Source organism: Heterodontus francisci, chromosome 44 (genome assembly GCF_036365525.1).
Source record: "Heterodontus francisci isolate sHetFra1 chromosome 44, sHetFra1.hap1, whole genome shotgun sequence".
In the NCBI taxonomy this organism is placed as follows: domain Eukaryota; kingdom Metazoa; phylum Chordata; class Chondrichthyes; order Heterodontiformes; family Heterodontidae; genus Heterodontus; species Heterodontus francisci.
In genome coordinates, this window is record NC_090414.1 from 20,558,363 (window position 1) to 20,580,042 (window position 21,680).

General features: G+C 55.4%; 1 protein-coding gene across 7 annotated transcripts; it reads left to right on the forward strand.

Annotated features, from left to right (window-relative positions):
* Positions 1 to 503: 503 nt before the first annotated feature.
* esrra (estrogen-related receptor alpha) lies at positions 504 to 21,536 on the forward strand. Of its 7 annotated transcripts, none has more exons than XM_068021627.1 (7): positions 505 to 733; positions 3,575 to 3,896; positions 4,013 to 4,129; positions 4,410 to 4,520; positions 5,022 to 5,192; positions 14,178 to 14,447; positions 20,643 to 21,536. In XM_068021627.1, the coding sequence occupies exons 2-7, from the start codon at positions 3,590 to 3,592 to the stop codon at positions 20,888 to 20,890; spliced, it is 1,224 nt and encodes a 407-aa protein (XP_067877728.1). In that variant the 5' UTR covers positions 505 to 733; positions 3,575 to 3,589; the 3' UTR covers positions 20,891 to 21,536. The 7 variants fall into 7 exon arrangements, with proteins under 7 accessions (XP_067877731.1, XP_067877728.1, XP_067877732.1 ...); XM_068021626.1 differs by having other exon boundaries at positions 506 to 733; positions 3,578 to 3,896; XM_068021629.1 differs by lacking the exon at positions 505 to 733 and adding an exon at positions 1,847 to 2,019.
* The last annotated feature ends 144 nt before the right edge of the window (positions 21,537 to 21,680 follow it).

A 21,680-nucleotide genomic window follows, 5' to 3' on the forward strand; every position in this document is an offset into this window, starting at 1 on the left:
TGAGGAATAAAGGCCCCCTCGACATAAAATATATAAAAGGGGTCTGGGGTATAAAGGCCACAAACAAAAAAAAAGAAAAAAAAAAAAAAACGGGGTTAGATACAGAGTAAAGCTCTGCAGGTGGAGACACTGGGAGAAGCTAGGGTTGTTCTTCTTAGAGCAGAGAAGGTTAAGGGGAAATTTAATCGAGGCGTTCACAATCAGGAAGGGTTTTGATGGAGTAAATCAGGAGAAACTGTTTCCGCTGGCAGGAGGGTCGGTAACCAGAGGGACACAGATCGAAGATAATTGGGAAAAGAACCAGAGGGGGGAGAAGAGAAGAATGTTTTTTATGCCTGACTGGATAGATCTTTCAAAGAGCTGGCACCGTCTCGAGGGGCTGAATGGCTCCGTCCTGTGGTGTCAGATGGTGTGGGGCAGGGAAGGGTTAATCCCCTTCGGAAAGTGTCGTCTCGTGAGGGAAATCAGACACGGGTTGCTTTTAATCTTTGGCCAGTGATCAAAGTTCATGTCTCTCTCTCTCTCTCTCTCTCTCTCTCTCTGTCTGTCTCTCTCGATGAAGATTGGGTTACCCTGTCCAGTTGATACAGTCTGTCACCCTGCCACGGTGAGTCTTCTTCAATCTGACAGTGACCTCGTCCTTTAACCGAGCAGAGACACACTGAACTCCAGCTTGGAACAAAATCAGCTCAACCGGGTGCCATTGTAAAGACCTTCAAATCCCGCCGGTCAGGTGAGTGGAAACTGCCTCCGCCGCTCGTCCTTGTGGGGCCTCGCGTTCACAGGAGACCCACTCTTCCCACCACCGCCACCCACCCCACAACCTACTTCTTCCCACCCTCGGGCCACGAACGTCCCGAGCTGGCATTCGACCACGCGGGGAATCGCGGCGTGACTGGACGCCATTCCTGGCCGCTCAGCCGTGCTCCCGGTCCTCAGGAATGGAATACCGACCGTAAACTGGTGGCGGGGGAGGGGCGGGAGGAGAGGAGGGGAAAGGGGATCGTCGAAGGAAATGAGCTCCTCACTGCGGTGGTAGTTGGCCGTGTGGGATTGCAGTCGCTGAACCCGTTGGTGGTCACAGGTCACGCCCTAGAGTTTGGACTTGGGTGGGGGGGGGCTCCCAGGCATGACCTTTGACCCGGCCTCCTGTCAGGTGACTCGGCTGCTGCCCTCGCATTCACTCTCCTCCGCCCGGCCCTCTTTGAGTGTCAGTTTCAGGCTGACAGTGGCCCCCCACTCTTCCGACTCCAGCTTTCGAAATGCAAGTCCTTTCTTTCTTTCTAACTCGGCACAGGTGGCCGACTGGGATCTTCCTGTGCCATGGGGGCTCGGTGCCAGGCTTGGTGGGGGGGGGGTGGGTGAGTTGGGGTGGGGCAAAGACTGGACAGTACGTCAAGGGGTGGGTCTCCTGAGACACGTTGGTCCTTGCGTGTGGCCTTCCAGATGGCTTGACACGCGGGACAGTGTCCGGGGTGGGTGGGGGACATCCCGGTTGAATTTCTTCTCCCCCTACCCCAAGGGCTCCTGGGCCAGCTGCGGCCTATTAGCCGGCATGGGTGGGGGTTTGAACTCATGAAGCCCCCCGCCCACTCCATCCAGCTGTCCCAGAGCCACTGTGTTTGCTGTATAATATTCATTTACTGTAGGGTCTGAGGAGCTTCCTCACTTCTGCTCTCACTGGGTCCAAGGCCCTCTCCGGGCCCAATCGGGCAGTGAAAGGGTTAAGGGCCTAGTTCCCGTCCGGCCCCACCCCCCACCTCCTCCCGGTGACGTTTGATTGGCTCCTTCCCACCAAGGGGCTGCTTGAATATTCATGAGCTGCCAGGCTTGGTTAGGAAGTAACAGGAGGAGAGAGGGTGAGGAGGGAACAGAGGGTGAGGAGGGAGAGGTTGCTTTGCCTGTCAGTGCAAGGGCCCTGCCCTCAGCCGGGCTCTGCTCCTGGATTTGGATCACCGAGCCCTCGCAGGCCTCTCTCAGTTAACCCGCCCAGTGCTTCCTTCCTGAATCTACTGACAGGTATGAATCAGTGACTGGGTAGCTGAGCCATTCGGCCCCAACCCCTACCCCATCAACCCCCTCCCCCCAGCACAGTGGGGGTGGGTACTTCATACAACCCACATCTTTCGGATGAGACATTAAACCGAGGCCCCATCTGCCCCTCTCGGGTGGAGGTAAAAGATCCCATTGGAAGAAGAGTGGTGGGGGGGGGGCGGCGGGGAGGGAGTTCTCCCCGGAGTCCCGGGCCCAATTTTTATCCCTCAACCCAACGTCCCTAAAAACAGATGATCTGGGTCATTATCGCATCGCTGTTTGTGGGATCTTGCTCTGCACAAATTGGCTCCGCGTTTACCTGCACTGCAACGCTTCATGGCTGTGAGGGGCTGGTGTGCGGCCCCGCAGGCCAGCACAGCGTTAGCTGGGCCCCGACGCCCCATGCAGTCGAATAGCCTCAGCCGGGAAGGACGGACGCTCGGGCAGTGGTGTCTGCTCTCTCGTGAGCGGCAGATGGGAGGAGGAGTCTCTCCACGCTACTGCGCGCAGTCTTCCCTCCAACCTACCCAGCACGTGACCCCCCCCCCCCCCCCAACAATCCCTATTCCCCAGGGGGCCCAAGGCGGGGGACAGGGAGGGCGGACCCAGGAGCTCGGCTGAAGGGGAGAGAAACTCGGAGACTGTTTTGGGAGATGCTTGGAGTTAAATAATCCCCAGTGCTCGGGTGGCGAGGCTAGATTGAGTTGGAGTTGAGAAAGGGGGAGTTGCCTTGAGGAGGAGGGAGGGAGGGAGAAGTGGAGAAAGACTGAGTGGAGAAAGAGACAAAGAAAGCTGGAGAGCTGAGTCTCTCCCATGTTGTTCGGCAAGGCAAGGACACCGTGAGCTGTTCAAACACGTCAATTCAGCATTCCTTCTTGAACCAGAGTACACACAGTGACAAGACACACCTTTCAACTCCCTCTCTCCCTCCTTCTGAAGATTTCCCCTCACATCTGACTGATCTCCTGCCCCTTCAATGCATCGAAACAATGCACAGCTCTGGGATATTGTGGCAACCCCAGGCACCCGCAAACCCCGAGCAACCTCGGGCTGGGCTTCAACGCGTGCCCGCAGCCCAAATCGCGGCCTGGTAACGTATTCCTCAAGTTGCCTGTTAAGAGTCAAACTTGACTGAAATGTGGCCCCTTGCCAACGGAGGTCAGAGGCCTAAATCAAGGCTCCTGTCTTGTTACTGAGGCCTAATCCAGTCCCCTGTCATCTGTAAAGAGGGCTGAGTCCTAAATCCAGGCCCCTGTCTCGATACTGAGGCCTAAATCCAGGCCCCTGTCTCGATACTGAGGCCCAAATCCAGGCCCCAGCTCTACAGGCGTGAGACATAAATCCAGGCCCCTGTCTCGATACTGAGGCCTAAATCCAGGCCCATATCTCAATACTGAGGCCTAAATCCAGGCCTCTGTCTCAATACTGAGGCCTAAATTCAGGCCCCTGTCCCTGTCCAGAGGCCTGAGGTGGTCGTGCGGCGGTGGGGGGGGATGCAGAAGGAGAATTTGGATAAATACAGCGGTGTGGAATTTGACAGCAGGTTCGTGTGGGGATGTCCCTGCAGGAGCACTGCAGCAGCAGGGAGAGCCTGGCCTACATCAAGAGGGAGCCACCCAGCCCGGACCAGCGCAGTTCTAGCAGCTCATCGGACTCCAGCCGCCAGGGCCGGGAGTCGCCTCCGTACGCGGGGCCGGAGGAGAGGCGCGGAGGGGAGCACCTGGCCCGGGTCCAGTGCAAGCACGTTCTGAGCTCGCTGGTCAAGAGGTTGTGCCTGGTGTGCGGGGACGTGGCCTCGGGCTATCACTACGGCGTGGCCTCCTGTGAGGCCTGCAAAGCCTTCTTCAAACGCACGATCCAAGGTAAACGAGCCCTTTGACCTCTCCGCGGGGGGGGGGGGGGGGGGGGGGGGGTGCGCGGTGGGTGCTGGTCGGCTAGGGGAGGCATCGCCCTCACTCTGTCGCTCTCTCTGTTCCAGGAAGTATCGAGTACAGCTGTCCCGCTGCCAGTGACTGCGAGATCACCAAGCGTCGGCGGAAATCCTGCCAGGCATGCCGGTTCACCAAATGCCTGAGTGTCGGGATGATGAAGGAAGGTCAGAGTTCGTCGCGTGCTCGCTCGTTTGACCTTTAACCTCATGATCCAATTCCTTCCCTCCCCCACTACCCCCCCCAACCCCCACCCACACAGGCACTGAGGCCAAACACCTCATTCCCCCACCCCTGGCCCCAACTGCTCCTCTGAATGTCCTGAGGTGGTGAAAGACCCTGTAGAAATGCTAGTCACTCTCTCTCTCTCTCTCTCTGAAACACAGGGTGGGGGTGTCTGTGGGTGGTGAGCCTCGGGTTAGTGATCGTGCGATCCTTCTCTTACAGGCGTCCGGTTAGACCGTGTGCGGGGCGGGAGACAGAAGTATAAACAGAGGCCTGACACCCTGAGCACAGCCTACCTGAGCTTGGAGCCACTCCCCTCGGCGAAGAGAGCGGGTAAGATCGCCCTGTGCGGGGGGGTGCGGGGAACATGGTAGCTGCTCGGCGGGGCTGGGGAGGGAGAGGGGGATGGAGTTACAGACGTGTCTGGGGAGCACAGCCGGGTTAGGATAGCCCCCTCCCCCTCCACCGCACTCGTCTTGGGGCAAATCCAGGGGGATTGTGGCTGCCTGTCAGCTGCTGAGGTCAGTCAGGCAGCAGCAGAGACCGGGTTGCGAATCGCAGGCTTTATTTGAAAATTGGTTTCAGTATGTGTAATAGAATGTGACACAGGGGCGAGAGGCCTGAAATGCAAGGCCCGGGGCGCGAAGCTCGGGGTACACGAGGCCTGGGTGGGGGAGGGGGGGGCGGGGTTTAAGCTGTGACAGACATGTGCTGGGTGCAGGATTTGATACACTCAAAAAAAAAAAAGGAAAAGGGGCAAGAAGGTGGTGGAGCGACCGAGAGCAAACTAATCTCTTTTCCCCGCCCCCTACCTCTCCCTCCCTCCCACTCCAGGCACCTCGGTGAACAAGGTCATTACCTACCTGCTGGCAGCAGAGCCAGAGAAGCTTTATGCCATGCCGGATCCCACGGTGCCCGACAGTTACATCAAAGCCGTCACCACGCTCTGTGACCTGGCTGACCGGGAGCTCGTTGTCATCATCGGCTGGGCCAAGCACATCCCAGGTACCGCTCCTCGGGAATTCGCTCCTCGGGATTCCGCTCCTCGGGATCCCTCGCGCTCGGAGCCAAACAGCAGGCCGTCCTCCACCGCGTCTCCTCGGGGCTGCTTGATTGGCTGTCGGCCTGTGTGACCCTCCGAGGCAGTGAGGAGGAGGACGACAGCGGAGGGACTCGGTGGCCGGAGAGAGTCGAGAACACAATCAGGGATGGCCTGCTATTGAATTCCAGAAACAGCAGAGGAACTGTAGCATTGGACAGCGCAGAAGGAGGCTATTCAGCCCCTTGAGCCTGTACTAGCCCTTTGAAAGAGCTATCCAATTAATCCCCTGCCCTTTCCCCAATAACCCTACAAATTTCCCCCTTCAACTATTTATCCAATTCCCCCTTTTGAAAGTTACTATTGAATCTGCTTCCACCGCCCTTTCAGGCAGCGCGTTCCAGATCACAACAACTCACTGTGTAAAAAAAAAAAGCATTCTCATCTCCCCCTCTGGTTCTTTGATCAATTATCTTCAATCCGTGTCCCTCTGGTTACCGACCCTCCCACCACCGGAAACAGTTTCTCCTGATTTACTCCGTCAAAACCCTTCCTGATTGTGAACGCCTCGATTAAATCTCCCCCTTAACCTTCTCTGCTCTGAAGAGAACAATCCCAGCTTCTCCCGGTCTCTCCACATGAACTGAAGTCCCTCATCCCTGGGACCATTCCGGTAAATCTCCTCCGAAGCCTTGACATGCTTCCTTAAAGTTTGGCGCCCAGAATTGGACTGAATTCTCCGGTTGAGGCCTAACCAGTGGTTTATAAAGATTTAGGTTAACTTCTTTGCTGAGCTGTTACTTATCACTGGCTCGGCCTTACCTGCAGTACTGTGTCTAAACCGCCTTGAACCTCGGCCTGGTAGAAAACTGGGAGTCACAGCACAAAACAAACTGGCCTTGCAGAATCTGAGCTCCCACTGAGGGCACTAGGGGTGTTGACCAAATTTTTAAAAATCTAATCATTTCACAGTTAGCTTGCCTTTGCACCAGGATAATAGAGTCTCCCGAAGAGGCACTGGGAATTTTCTGGTTTGTGATTGGGAAAAATAACCGGAGTTAGGCCAAGTGGAGGTGGAGAGATCCCACCCACCCCCCGCCCCCCCCACTTCAGGACGGGGAGCCCGGCCTAGTCAGTCTAAGCCTCATGGCGCTGCCTGGGGTCAAGTTAGTTTGAATCGGCGTCAATTGCTCAGAGACTAAATGCCTCGGCCTTGACACGATGAGAGGTGGTTGAATGAAGCTGCTGAACGCAAAGATATTAATTTATAAAACTGAAGCAGGAAAACACACAAACAGCAATTCGAGCCAGGCCTGGGATGAGATGCAGCTATTTGTGTCAAAGTCACTCTGTTCAATTTTAAAGGAAATTCTCAGCACATTAACTCACTCCCTCAACGTTCCACCTTGTCCAGCCAGCACTTTACTTCTTCAATGTTCCCCACGTTTCCTGTCTTACTTTATCGCTGTTTCTCCCAGCTCTGTTCTAAATTTCGTAGCTCAAACAGGTACAACACGGGGGTTAGATACAGAGTAAAGCTCCCTCTACACTGTCCCCATCAAACACTCCCAGGACAGGTACAGTACGGGGGTCAGATACAGAGTAAAGCTCCCTCTACACTGTCCCCCATCAAACACTCCCAGGACAGGTACAGTACGGGGGTCAGATACAGAGTAAAGCTCCCTCTACACTGTCCCCATCAAACACTCCCAGGACAGGTACAACACGGGGGTTAGATACAGAGTAAAGCTCCCTCTATACTGTCCCCATCAAACACTCCCCAGGACAGGTACAGCACGGGGGTTAGATACAGAGTAAAGCTCCCTCTACACTGTCCCCATCAAACACTCCCAGGACAGGTACAGTACGGGGGTTAGATACAGAGTAAAGCTCCCTCTATACTGTCCCCATCAAACACTCCGACAGGTACAGTAAAAAAAAAAAAGGGGTTAGATACAGAGTCAAGCTCCCTCGACACTGTCCCCCATCAAACACTCCCAGGACAGGTACAGCAGTGGGATTGGCTGCTCTCTGATTTGGGAGCCTGAGTGCATCAACGAGGTGAAGCTGACTGTGGCTGTGTGCAGAGGTTGGAGGCTGCAGGCTGTGTGACTGCTGCAAGAGGGAGACTCAAACTGAAACAAAAATTTTTTCCAAATTTCAACAAAGGAAGGAAGGCAGAGAACTGGAAGAACTGGAAACTCTTTTGTGAGATAGTTTTATCCTGAAGCCTTTTTCATTGATTGTTGGGGGTGGGGAAAGAAGAGACCTGAAGACCTTGGGTGGGGCTGTATTTTTCAATAGGGAGCTCCTGTGTTTAACATCTTTGGATAGGGAGCTCCCTCCCCACCCCAACTACTAAGCCTGGGACAGCTGGAGCTGCCCAGGTGAAGAGACTTCTCTTCTCTTTTCTCTTATCTGAACATCGAAGGAGGTGTGTGCCTTGGCAGCTTACAGCTGACCCAGGTGAAGACATCACCTCACCCTCCCAACTGGAAGACCAGCTACAAGACTTCTTTAAAATACCAACAAAGACTGATTCCTCCTGGCCTTCCTCTCCCTCAGCCTCTTCCCTGTGCTACATCCTTTAAGGGTTGCTTTTTTGATTTATTGTATTTGCTCTTTTTTTTTGCTCTCAACAAAGTACCTGTAACTCTTCTACCCCATGACTTCTCAGTTCTCTCCGGTGGCGGGGCCCTCCTATGCTGCAGCAGCTGCGACAGCTGCTCCTGTGGCCCCGTCACCATTTAAAATCTTAACATCAAAGCATTGGGTGAAGAGTTACACTCATCCTAATATGACTATTGAGGCTTGTGTTAAGGCAATGGCCGTGGTTGTCGGCCCCTCGGCCATTGTTGCAGCCTCAAAGATGTATGGGAAGGCTGTGTTCTTCCTGAAGACCGAGCGGGCTGTGTCCCTCGCCCTAAGTACGGGGCTCACAGTGGGTGGGATTTTCCTGCCAGTGGACCCTCTGGGGGCCACTGCACATCGGGTAACCTTGTCGAACGTCCCACCCTTCATTCCTGATGAGCTCCTCCTCCCCCACCTACACCATCTGGGGGAGGTGAGGTCAGGGATCACCCCAGTCCCGCTCGGTCTTCGGGAGCACAGCCTCCAACATCTCTACTCCTTCCGCCGCCAGCTATTCATGCAGCTGGCGCGGGAGGAGGTCTTGGAGGGCCACTTCGGTATAGAGATTCAGGGGACGGCCTACCGCGTCTTCCGGACCTCGGATGGGGCGCGGTGCCACGTCTGCAAGGGGGTGGGGCATGTTCGGAAGAACTGCCCCAATCTCCCGGCCACCAGCTCCACCTCGGCGGCCCAGAGTGGTTCCACAGCACCTCCTCCCACTCCCCCCACACATCCAATAGACACCGCTCAGTCGGTTCCAGAGGCTGTGGTTTTCACACCCTCCGGCGGGGAGGGGAGCGTCCGTCCGAGCGGAAGGAAGACGCGGGGAAAAAAGAAACATCATGAGGCGCGTCCCCTGGACACTTTGACTCAACCCGAGCCTCAGCTCAGCACAAAGCCCATTCCCATGGAATCCACCTGTCCCAGGGCTGGGCTCAGGCCCAGGGTGACTAAAAAGGAAAAAAAGGGTGCGGAGGCGGAGGCCTCTGATGACATGGAGATCTCTGAGCCTCCGCGCCCTAGTGGGAAAAAGAGGAGAAGGCACCCCTCCACAGAAATAACACAGGGCCCTGAGGTGCAGGGCCCATCTGTTGGAGGGGAGCTGCCTCCTGTTTTTCAGGTCCTCAGGTTCCCCCTACCGCCACCACCAAGGCTACAAAGTCCGGGCAGGAGCTCCCTATTCCTCAGGATGGAGGGGAGGGGATGGCCCCGGTACGTGAGGCCCCTCCTGAAGGAGTAAGTGGGGCCCTGCTTGTGGTGAGGGAGCCTGGGGACGCCGCCCATTCTGCCACTGCTACTGTGTTGGGTGTCCTGAATGAAGGGGAGGGCGACGCCCCAGAGGGTCAGCCCTCCCAGCCGGAGTCCACCACCAACCAGGAAACACCCGACCCGGTGAGCACTGAGAATGCTGCCCCATCTGCTGGACCTGTGGGTGCTGGCGGAGCGGGAGATGGCCTCCTCTCTCCGCCTCCGGTCTCTGCTCCGGCTGGATTTCCGGAGTCGGGATCTTATGTCTCCCCTGGACCACTCATTGGCCTGGGGACGGAGGTGGAGGGGGGTCCTGGGCTGCTGGCGCCCACAGGCTCCAGTTTTACAATAGAACCCAGAGAGGACTCCTCCGCCATCGATCCTGGGGGTGGGATCGTGACGGAGGCGGGACCAGCTGGCGCGGATGTGTCGGCCGCTGGCGGTGACGACCTGGAGGAGGATGGGGATTCGGTGTGGTGCACGGAGGATGATCTTGATTCCATCGCCAGTGAGGTGGTGGAGTCCCTCGTGCCTCCCACCGAATCTCCTCTCATCCCCACGGCGGAACTCCAGGATTTCCTCGCGGCTTGCAGGGGTTGCCGCGATAAAGTTCAGCTGGCCCTCGACCGCTGGTCGAATCTGGCGCTGATCATCCAGTCTGTCCATGCCGCCCTGAAGATAACGGGCAAGCGCGCGGGCGTGAAACTGGTTGAGAGGCGCTGGTTTAATGTGTTCCTCAATGGGTTGCTGGGGGAGTGGAGGGCCAGGTGCACTTCCACTCCCTCCTCACAGTGAGGTGTCGGTGACGGGTTTTAAGTACCTTTGACATGAAGATAACCATAGCCAGCCTCAACATCAATGGCAGCAGAGGGTCTTACCGCAGATTTCACAATCTCTCAGTCCTCAGGGAAGGGAGATACGCGGTGAGCTTTCTGCAGGAAACCCACACCGTTCTGGGAGACGAAGCCACCTGGCTCCTGGAGTGGCAGGGTGGGGTCTACATGAGTCACCTCACCCTTATTTCTAGTGGGGTGGCTATCTTGTTGGCCCCGACTTTTCAGCCGGAAAGCTTGGGGGTCAAGGAGCTAGTGCCAGGCCGCTTGCTCCACCTCGCCGTTCGCCTGGGTAGCGTGCCGCTCCACCTTGTGAACGTGTACGCGCCCAGGCCCGGCGCGTTGCAAGCGCGCTTCTTTGAAGAAGTGTCCGCTCTCTTGAGCTCCATCGATAGCGGCGAGTGCATCATCCTCGGGGGGGATTTTAACTGCACCCTCGAGGTGGGGGATCGCTCCGGACCCCAGCGCAGCCAAGCGTCGGTGGAGAAGTTGAGGGGACTGATCAGCTCCCTTAACTTGGTGGACGTCTGGCGGAATCTCCATCCCGACTCCAGCGCCTTCACGTGGAGGTCTGGAGGAGGGGGGTCGCGAATCGACCGCCTCTACATTTCGCAGGCGTACGTTTCCCGCGTCTCGGCGGCCTCCATGCGGCTGGTGCCGTGCTCGGACCACCGCCTGGTGTGGGCGGAGTTCACTCCGCTCCGCACGCGGGCGGGGTCCGCGTACTGGCACTTTAACAACCGGCTGCTGGAAGACGAGCGATTTCGGGACTCGTTCTGTCGATTCTGGGACGACTGGAGAAGGAAGCAGGGGGGCTTCCCCTCCTTGAGGCTATGGTGGGATGTGGGCAAGACTCACATCCGCGTCTTCTGTCAGGGGTACGCGAAGGGGTCGACCAAGAGGCGGGAAGCCGAGATCGGGCGCCTTGAGAGGGAGGTGCTCGACTTGGAGTCCCGCCTCGGTCATGCCGTCGTGGACCCGGCCCTGTGGCAGGCGTACAAAGAGAAGGGCGCGCTGAGGGACCTGCAGCTCACAGGGTCCCGAGGCGCGTACGTGAGGTCGCGGATCCAGATCCTGGAAGATTTGGACCGCGCCTCACCCTTCTTCGACTCGCTGGAAAAATGGCGGGGGGTCCGTAAGCAGCTCGTCGAGCTGCTGGCCGACGACGGATCCTCCATCACGGATCCGGAGGGAATGGGCCTCCTGGTCCGGACTTATTACAGTGCGTTGTTCTCTCCGGATCCGTCCAGCGAGGATGCGCGCAGAGTTTTGTGGGAGGACCTGCCGAAGGATTGGAGGCTCCGCTCACGTTGGCGGAGCTGACTGGCGCCCTCCACCAGCTCTCGAGGGGCAAATCCCCAGGGCTGGATGGGTTGACCGTGGAGTTCCGCAGGGCGTTCTGGGACGTCCTGGGGGACTATTACGCGCGGGTCCTGGGGGAAAGCCTGGCGACCAGGGAGATGCCCCTCTCGTGGCGCAGGGCGGTCACCGTCCTGCTGCCGAAGAGGGGCGATCTCCGCCTGCTTAAAAACTGGCGTCCGGTCTCCCTCCTCAGCACAGATTATAAGATCTTTGCCCGGGCTATGTCTACCCGCCTGGGCTCCGTGCTGGCCCACATGATCCACCCCGACGGGTCCGACACGGTCCCGGGCCGGTCCATCCAGGACAACATCCACCTGGTCCGGGACCTGATCCATCTTTCCCAGAGGACTGGTAAGTCGGTCGCCTTTCTCTCCCTCGATCAGGAGAAGGCGTTCGACAGGGTGGATCACGAATACCTTTTCGGGACTCTGCGCGCTTTCGGACTCGGGCCGCATTTCGTGGCCCATGTCCGGCTTTTATACGCTGCCGCAGAGTGTCTAGTCAAAGTTAACGGGTCCTTGACGGCGCCCCTTCGCTTTGGGAGAGGAGTGCGTCAGGGATGCCCCATGTCCGGCCAATCGTATACCATCTGCGTGGAGCCCTTCCTGTGCCTGCTTCGCAGGAGGTTGACGGGATTGGCTCTGCGCGAGCCGGCCATGCGGGTCGTCCTCTCGGCTTACGCCGACGACGTGCTCCTCGCAGTCACAGATCCCGTTGACTTGCGGAGGATGCGCGACTGCCAGCAGACCTTTACTGCCGCGTCCTCCGCGAGGATCAATTGGGAGAAATGTTCCGGACTCCTGGTGGGTCAGTGGCGGGTGGCTTCCCTGACGGAGGAGATGACACCTTTTGCGTGGAGCACCACGCACCTCCTCTATCTGGGAGTCCACCTTAGCCCCGCTGAGGGAGCCTGGCCGGCAAACTGGCAGGAGTTGGAGGCGAAAGTCACCGCTCGGCTGGGGCGCTGGACAGGACTGCTCCGAGTGCTTTCCTACAGGGGCCGAGCGTTGGTCATAAACCAACTGGTGGCCTCCATGTTGTGGTACCGGTTGGTCACTTTGGCCCCGCCCCCTCTATTTGCCACCAAGATCCAGAAGAAACTCGTCGATTTCTTCTGGGGCAAGAGGAAACACTGGGTCTCTGCCGCGGTCCTGAGTTTCCCGATTGAGGAGGGCGGTCAGTCGCTGGTGTGCGTCTGCACCCAGGCTGCGACTCTCCGCCTTCGGACCCTGCAGAGATACCTGTACGTCGAGCATCCTCCCAGATGGTGTGCGCTGGCGACGTATTTTTTCCGCCAGTGTCACTGCCTTCAAGACGACAGACAGCTCCCGGTGGAGTCCGTTAGCCGCGCCTCTCTGAGGGAGTTGCCTGTCTTTTACCGGGATCTTTTCCGAGTCTGGAACATGGTCGCCTCCAGTCAGGGCGCTTCCCCGCCGGCGGAGGAGAGCGCCTCGGCTGTCCGGGCGGCCGACTCCGGGACGGTCCCGTGGGCAGAGGAGTAGCTGAAACCCTCGGGACGCCCCTCACTGTGGGTGGCGAGGGGGCTCGGGAGTGCGGAGCAATCCCGGCCGAGCTGACCCCCGCTCGACCAGAACTGCTCATCGGACCGTGGCCCCAAAACCCTCTTTTGGAGCTGGTCCCGCAAACCCGAGCCGCCTCTCAGAAATGCCCTCCGTGCCATTCCAATCGTCGCGGAGGGGTTTCCTGTACGGGCTGCTCCTGCACACTCTCCACTTCCTCGCCCTCGTCAGCCGGCTGGACACGCCCTGGCGGTCCGCGTTGCCATCTGGCGGCGAGGGGAAACCCCGATGGAGGTCTCTCTACGCGGGAGTCTTCCCCCTTTACATCGGGGACCTGGGGTGGAGGGTGCTGCACAGAGCAGTCCCGTGCAATCGACTTTTAAGTAGGTTCACGGACTCCCAGGCCACCTGTACTTTCTGCGGCCTGGACAAGTCCGTGTTCCACGTTTATACGGAGTGTGCGAGGTTGCAACCCCTATTTGAGTATCTGAAGGGGCTGCTCCTCAAATTCTGGCTGCACTTCAGTCCCACGCTCCTGATCTTTGGGCACCCGGTGCGGAGGGGCTTGGGCCGGGAGGAGGATCTCCTCGTCGGTCTGCTCCTGGGCCTGGCCAAGGTGGCAATTCACAGGCCCAGGCTGCGGGCCATCGGGGGAGGGGTTCCGTCCTCCCCGATTGCCTGCCCCTCTTCCGCGGTTACATTCGCGCCCGGTTGTCCCTGGAAAAGGAGCATGCGGTGTCCGCCGGTACGCTTGAGGCCTTCCGCGACCGGTGGGCACCGCAGGGACTGGAGTGCATTGTCGACGCCGAGAATGGCATTTTAATTTGAGTTTTGTTTATTTATCTGGTTTTAATAAAGTTATTTTAAAATTATGTACATAAAGGGGGCCTGAGGAATAAAGGCCCCCTCGACATAGATTATATAAAAGGGGCCTGGGGTATAAAGGCCACCTAAAAAAAAACGGGGTTAGATACAGAGTAAAGTTCCCTCTACACTGTCCCAGTTCTAATTTCCCAGCCAGCTGACCTGTCCGAGTCAGACCGCTGATTGAAGTCTCTGCTTCTCCTGACGTACCGACCCCTGCCAGGGCGCACTTCCCTTCAGACCCTCAGCCACTGCGGAACTGGGAATGGTGGGGGCTGGGCTCTTTGACTGTGCGGGGAGTCGCGATCAGACCCAGGTGATCAATGAGCTGCCCCAGATACACACCACCTTGATACCGAGATGGGGTGGTTCACGACAGACCGTCCGCCGTTGAAAGGGGTTTTTGCGGCCCTCTGTGCTGCTGTTAGGATGGATTGTGGTGCCTTCATGTATCTGTCACTTTCCTCCTCCCCCCCACCCCCCTCTCTCTCAGGCTTCTCCTCCCTGACCCTGGAGGACCAGATGAGTGTGTTGCAGAGTGTGTGGATGGAGGTGCTGCTCCTGGGCATTGTTTACCGTTCCCTGCCCTACGAGGACCAGCTCATCTATGCGGAGGATTACGTCATGGACAAGGAGTTCTCAATGTTGTCCGGCCTCACGGAACTCAACTGCTCCATCCTGCAGCTCGTGAAGCGCTACAAGAGTCTGAATCTGGAAACTGAGGAGTTTGTCACTCTGAAAGCACTGGCGCTGGCAAACTCAGGTACGTGTGTGTCCCATTGCTGGGCCCAGAGAGAGAGAGAGAGTGAGTGACAGTACAGAGCCCAGAGAGAGAGTTACAGGACAGAGCCCAGAGAGAGAGAGAGGAGAGACATACAGTACAGAGCCCAGAGAGAGGAGAGAGATACAGTACAGAGCCCAGAGAGAGAGAGAGAGAGAGGAGTGAGATACAGTACAGAGCCCAGAGAGAGAGAGAGAGTTACAGGACAGAGCCCAGAGAGAGGAGAGACATACAGTACAGAGCCCAGAGAGAGAGAGAGAGAGAGAGGAGTGAGATACAGTACAGAGCCCAGAGAGAGAGAGAGGAGTGAGATACAGTACAGAGCCCAGAGAGAGAGAGAGGAGTGAGATACAGTACAGAGCCCAGAGAGAGAGAGGAGAGAGATACAGTACAGAGCCCAGAGAGAGAGAGAGAGAGGAGTGAGATACAGTACAGAGCCCAGAGAGAGAGAGATGAGAGAGATACAGTACAGAGCCCAGAGAGAGAGAGAGGAGAGAGATACAGTACAGAGCCCAGAGAGAGAGAGGAGAGAGATACAGTACAGAGCCCAGAGAGAGAGAGAGGAGAGAGATACAGTACAGAGCCCAGAGAGAGGAGAGAGACACAGTACAGAGCCCAGAGAGAGAGAGAGGAGAGAGATACAGTACAGAGCCCAGAGAGAGAGAGAGGAGAGAGATACAGTACAGAGCCCAGAGAGAGAGAGAGGAGTGAGATACAGTACAGAGCCCAGAGAGAGAGAGAGAGGAGTGAGATACAGTACAGAGCCCAGAGAGAGAGAGAGAGAGGAGAGAGATACAGTAGAGCCCAGAGAGAGAGGAGAGAGACACAGTACAAAGCCCAGAGAGAGAGGAGAGAGATACAGTACAGAGCCCAGAGAGAGAGAGAGGAGAGAGATACAGTACAGAGCCCAGAGAGAGAGAGATACAGTACAGAGCCCAGAGAGAGAGAGATACAGTACAGAGCCCAGAGAGAGAGAGATACAGTACAGAGCCCAGAGAGAGAGAGGAGAGTTACAGTACAGAGCCCAGAGAGAGAGGAGAGAGATACAGTACAGAGCCCAGAGAGAGAGAGATACAGTACAGAGCCCAGAGAGAGAGAGATACAGTAGAGAGCCCCGAGAGAGAGAGATACAGTACAGAGCCCAGGGAGAGAGAGGAGAGAGATACAGTACAGAGCCCAGAGAGAGAGAGAGGAGAGAGATACAGTACAGAGCACAGAGAGAGATACTGTACAGAGCCCAGAGAGAGAGAGGAGAGAGATACAGTACAGAGCCCAGAGAGAGAGAGAGGAGAGAGAGATACAGTACAGAGCCCAGAGAGAGAGAGATACAGTACAGAGCCCAGAGAGAGAGAGAGAGGAGAGAGTTACAGTACAGAGCCCAGAGAGAGAGAGAGGAGTGAGATACAGTACAGAGCCCAGAGAGAGAGAGATACAGTAGAGCCCAGGGAGAGAGAGGAGAGAGATACAGTACAGAGCCCAGAGAGAGAGAGGAGGGAGATACAGTACAGAGCCCAGAGAGAGAGGAAAGAGATACAGTACAGAGCCCAGAGAGAGAGAGATACTGTACAGAGCCCAGAGAGAGAGAGATACAGTAGAGCCCAGAGAGAGACACAGTACAGAGCCCAGAGAGAGAGGAGAGAGAGAGAGGAGAGAGATACAGTACAGAGCACAGAGAGAGAGAGATACTGTACAGAGCCCAGAGAGAGAGAGATACAGTACAGAGCCCAGAGAGAGAGGAGAGAGTTACAGTACAGAGCCCAGAGAGAGAGGAGAGAGATACAGTACAGAGCCCAGAGAGAGAGAGATACAGTAGAGCCCAGGGAGAGAGAGGAGAGAGATACAGTACAGAGCCCAGAGAGAGAGAGGAGGGAGATACAGTACAGAGCCCAGAGAGAGAGGAAAGAGATACAGTACAGAGCCCAGAGAGAGAGAGATACTGTACAGAGCCCAGAGAGAGAGAGATACAGTACAGAACCCAGAGAGAGAGAGGAGAGAGATACAGTACAGAGCCCAGAGAGAGAGAGAGGAGAGAGATACAGTACAGAGCCCAGAGAGAGAGAGAGGAGAGAGATACAGTACAGAGCCCAGAGAGAGAGAGATACAGTACAGAGCCCAGAGAGAGAGAGATACAGTACAGAACCCAGAGAGAGAGAGGAGAGAGATACAGTACAGAGCCCGGAGAGAGAGGGAGGAGAGAGATACAGTACAGAGCCCAGAGAGAGAGAGGAGAGAGATACAGGACAGAGCCCAGAGAGAGAGAGATACAGTACAGAGCCCAGAGAGAGAGAGAGGAGAGAGATACACTACAGAGCCCAGAGAGAGAGGAGAGAGATACAGTACAGAGCCTAGATAGAGAGAGAGGAGAGAGATACAGTACAGAGCCCTGAGAGAGAGAGTGGAGAGAGATACAGTACAGAGCCCAGAGAGAGAGAGAGAGTGGAGAGAGATACACTACAGAGCCTAGATGGAGAGAGAGGAGAGAGATACACTACAGAGCCCAGAGAGAGAGAGGAGAGAGATACAGTACAGAGCCCAGAGAGAGAGAGGAGAGAGATACAGTACAGAGCCCAGAGAGAGAGTGGAGAGAGATACAGTACAGAGCCCAGAGAGAGAGAGAGTGGAGAGAGAAACAGTACAGAGCCCAGAGAGAGAGAGGAGAGAGATACACTACAGAGCCCAGAGAGAGAGAGGAGAGAGATACAGTACAGAGCCCAGAGAGAGGGGAGAGAGAGAATGGAGAGAGATGCAGTACAGAGCTCAGAGAGAGAGAGAGAGAGAGAGTGGAGAGAGATACAGTACAGAGCCCAGAGAGAGAGAGAGAGAGAGTGGAGAGAGATACAGTACAGAGCCCAGAGAGAGATAGAGAGAGAGAGAGAGAGAGAGGAGAGAGATACAGTACAGAGCCCAGAGAGAGAGAGAGAGAGAGAGTGGAGAGAGAAACAGTACAGAGCCCAGAGAGAGATACACTACAGAGCCCAGAGAGAGAAAGAGAGGAGAGAGATATAGTACAGAGCCCAGGGAGAGGAGAGAGATGCAGTACAGAGCCCAGGGAGAGAGCAGAGAGAGTTACAGTACAGAGCCCAGAGAGAGAGAGAGAGGAGAGAGATACAGTACAGAGCCCAGAGAGAGGGAGGAGAGAGATATAGTACAGAGCCCAGGGAGAGGAGAGAGATGCAGTACAGAGCACAGAGAGAGAGAGGGAGGAGAGAAATACAGTACAGAGCCCAGAGAGAGAGAGGGAGGAGAGAGATACAGTACAGAGCTCAGGGAGAGAGCAGAGAGAGTTACAGTACAGAGCCCAGAGAGAGGAGAGAGATACAGTACAGAGCCCGGAGGGAGATACAGCACAGAGCACAGAGAGAGAGAGGGAGGAGAGAGATACAGTACAGAGCCCAGAGAGAGAGAGAGAGGGAGGAGAGAGATACAGTACAGAGCCCAGGGAGAGAGCAGAGAGAGTTACAGTACAGAGCCCAGAGAGAGGAGAGAGATACAGTACAGAGCCCAGGGAGAGAGCGAGAGAGGAGAGAGTTACAGTACAGAGCCCAGAGAGAGTTACAGTACAGAGCACAGAGAGAGAGATACACTACAGAGCCCAGAGAGAGATCAGAGAGAGATACAGTACAGAGCCCAGAGAGAGAGCAGAGAGAGTTACAGTACAGAGCCCAGAGAGAGAGAGGAGAGAGATACAGTACAGAGCCCAGAGAGAGAGAGGAGAGAGATACAGTACAGAGCCCAGAGAGAGAGAGGAGAGAGATACAGTACAGAGCCCAGAGAGAGAGAGGAGAGAGATACAGTACAGAGCCCAGAGAGAGAGGAGAGAGATACAGTACAGAGCCCAGAGAGAGAGGAGAGAGATACAGTACAGAACCCAGAGAGAGAGGAGAGAGATACAGTACAGAGCCCAGAGAGAGTGAGACAGAGAGGAGAGAAATACAGTACGGAGTCCAGAGAGAGAGAGGAGAGAGATACAGTACAGAGCCCAGAGAGAGAGAGAGGAGAGAGATACAGTACAGAGCCCAGAGAGAGAGAGAAGAGAGATACAGTACAGGGCACAGAGAGAGAGCAGAGAGGAGAGAGTTACAGTACAGAGCCCAAAGAGAGAGCAGAGAGAGATACAGTACAGAGCCCAGAGAGAGGAGAGAGAGTTACAGTACAGAGCCCAGAGAGAGTTTTGCAGTACAGAGCCCAGAGAGAGAGATACAGTACAGAGCCCAGAGAGAGAGAGGGAGGAGAGAGATACAGTACAGAGCCCAGGGAGAGAGAGAGAGGAGAGAGATACAGTACAGAGCCCAGGGAGAGAGAGATACAGTACAGAGCCCAGGGTGAGAGCAGAGAGAGTTACAGTACAGAGCCCAGTGAGAGAGCAGACAGAGTTTGTATTATTCTAGAATATTGAGACATATTAGAAGCAGCAATTCAGTTCTGTCAAACTCCTGCAGTGGTTTGACACAGCCTGTTTGACGGTACGAAGGAAAAGTACAGGGCTAAACTGCACAGTGTGAACTCTGACCCACTAGAACCCTGGAAAAATTTACACCATTTTACAATAAATTAAACCAGGAAATCTTCCGTGGAAAACTTCAAAACTGTGCTCCGGAGTGACTCCTGTGGGCTGGAGGTTGTGAGTACACCGTGACAGGCAACTGTTTACATACAGGATTTCCACTGTAAATGATCAGAGGTATTTTCAGTATTAACTATTCAGGCAGAGGTGTGAATGGTAATTCTGACAACAGGAGGTTGGACAGCAAGTGTGTACACACACTAGATTTTTAGCCGCTGTGCCTCCCTCCGTTTCCCCCCTTCTCCTTTGCAGGATGTGTCCCTCCTTTTCATTCCCAAAGACTTCCCCTCATTTTCAAACCCTTCCACAGCCTTTATCACAAAACCATTCAGCTGTCCACGCCCCGCCACTAGAATTTCCTCCCTCACCACCACTTGATTGGCACCCCATCCACAAACATTCACTCCCTCCACCACCGACGCACAGTGGCAGCAGTGTGTACTATCTACAAGATGCACTGCAGCAACGCACCAAGGCTCCTTCGACAGCACTTTCCAAACCCAGGACCTCTACCAACTAGAAGGACAAGGGCAGCAGACGCATGGGAACACCACCACCTGCAAGTTCCCCTCCAAGCCACACACCATCCTGACTTGGAACTATATCGGCCGTTCCTTCACTGTCGCTGGGTCAAAATCCTGGAACTCCCTCCCTAACAGCACTGTGGGTGTACCTACCCCACACGGACTGCAGTGGTTCAAGAAGGCAGCTCACCACCACCTTCTCAAGGGCAATTAGGGATGGGCAATAAATGCTGGCCTGGCCAGCGACGCCCACATCCCACGAACGAATAAAAAAGTCTCAACAGGGTGGAGGAACAGAGGGATCTGGGGATACAGATACACAAACCACTAAAAGTAACAACACAGGTTAATGAGGCCTTAAAAAAAGCAAAGCAAGTCCTGGGTTCATTAATACAGGGATTGAATTGAAAAGCAGAGAAGTTATGTTGAACTTGTATCGAACCTTGGTTAGACCGCACTCGGAGTGACTGTGAACAGTTCTGCTCTCCGTATTATAAAAAAGGAGATCGAGGCAGTGGAGAAGGGACAAAAAAGATCTAAGGAATGATATCAGAACTGAGAGGTTATTCCTATCAGGAAAGATTGAACAGGCTGGGGCTTTTTTCTCTAGAAAAGAGAAGGCTGAGGGGTGACCTGATTGAGATCTTTAAGATTATGAAGGGGGTTCGATAGGGTAGACGTAGAGATGTTTCAACTTGCGGGCGAGACCAGAACTCGAGGTCATCAATATAAGAGAGTCACTAATAAATCCAATGGGGAATTCAGGAAAAATTTATTTCCCCGGAGAGTGGGGAGAATGTGGAACTCACTACCACAGGGAGTGGTTGAGGTGAATAGTATCGATGTATTTAAGGGGAAGCTGGATAAACACATGAGGGAGAAAGGAATAGAAGATGATGGTGATGGGGGGAGATGGAGAGGGGGTGGGAGGAGGCTCATGTGGAGCAGAAACACCAGCACGGAGCAGAGGGGCCGAATGGCCTGGTTCTGTGCTGTGAACTCTATAAAATAGTGGGTGAAGGAAAGGAAATGGGGGGAAGCACGGATTGGAGATAGTCAATTGACCGGCCCTTTGTTGCCCCCTTGCAGACTCTGTCCACATCAATGACCTTCAGGCCATCCAGCGGCTGCAGGACCTGCTCCACGAGGCCCTGCTGGAGTACGAGGCGGCCCAGCACCCCGGGGAGCCGCAGAGGGCCGGCAAGCTGCTGATGACCCTCCCCCTCCTGCGGCAGACCGCCAACCAGGCCCAGCAGCACTTCCACAGCCTGAAACTGGAGGGGAAAGTCCCCATGCACAGGTTGTTCCTGGAGATGCTGGAGGCCATGATGGACTAGGCCTGGGCCAGGGACTTGAAGACACGCTGGGAGTGAGGGTGGACGCAACTCGACCACTGGAAGGGCAGGAACACAGAGGGATGGGGTGTGGGGGATGAGGGGTAATGATGGGCCCATAGACAGCATGGGTATAGGGGAGGGGGAAATGAACTGGGGGTGGGGTTGCTGAACCCACTGCTCCCTCCCCTTTTGCAGTGGTCTTATTTTGCAGTCTGTTTGGTTTTGGATGACAGGGAAGGTGGGAATAATTAGCAAGCCGCCATCGTGCCAGAAAATGGATCCGAGGCTATTCCGTCCTGGAGTGTCTTTCCCCACCACTCCCGAAAAGAAATGGTTAAAAAAGGAAGTCAAAGTATGTATGAAGCAGCCACTTTAAATGATGGGCCCCTGCTGATTGACAGCTGGGCAGCCATGGGTGGGCACAGCTGTCTATCACAGCTCTGCTCCAATCACAAGCATGCAGGAGCAGGGATAGGCTTTGAGGCACCGCCTTTTAAAAGGGTATCCCACCCTGAAGAGCTGCGGTGGACCCATCACAATTAAAACCCGAAGCAAATATTTTTAACATCTATTTATTGATGTATATATTTTGAATGTGATTTAATATTTTAAGAATTGTGTGAAATAAATGATGTTGGTAGCTCAACGCTTGTCCCAAATGAATAGGCACACATTCTTGTTATCTTGAATGCTGAGAGGCCCCTCTCCTCTTGCCCCCACTCCCCCCAGACACTTCTGTCCTTCACACTGTTTGTTCAGTGACGCAGCTACTTAGAGGTAAATATCCTCC

Bases quoted from the DNA above. Each gene is read 5' to 3' on its own strand.
- esrra (XM_068021627.1), top strand. From the start codon at position 3,590: ATGTCCCTGCAGGAGCACTGCAGCAGCAGGGAGAGCCTGGCCTACATC. The intron at 4,130-4,409 runs GTCAGAGTTCGT...CTTCTCTTACAG, and splicing joins TGTCGGGATGATGAAGGAAG to GCGTCCGGTTAGACCGTGTG. The intron at 14,448-20,642 runs GTACGTGTGTGT...GCCCCCTTGCAG, and splicing joins ACTGGCGCTGGCAAACTCAG to ACTCTGTCCACATCAATGAC.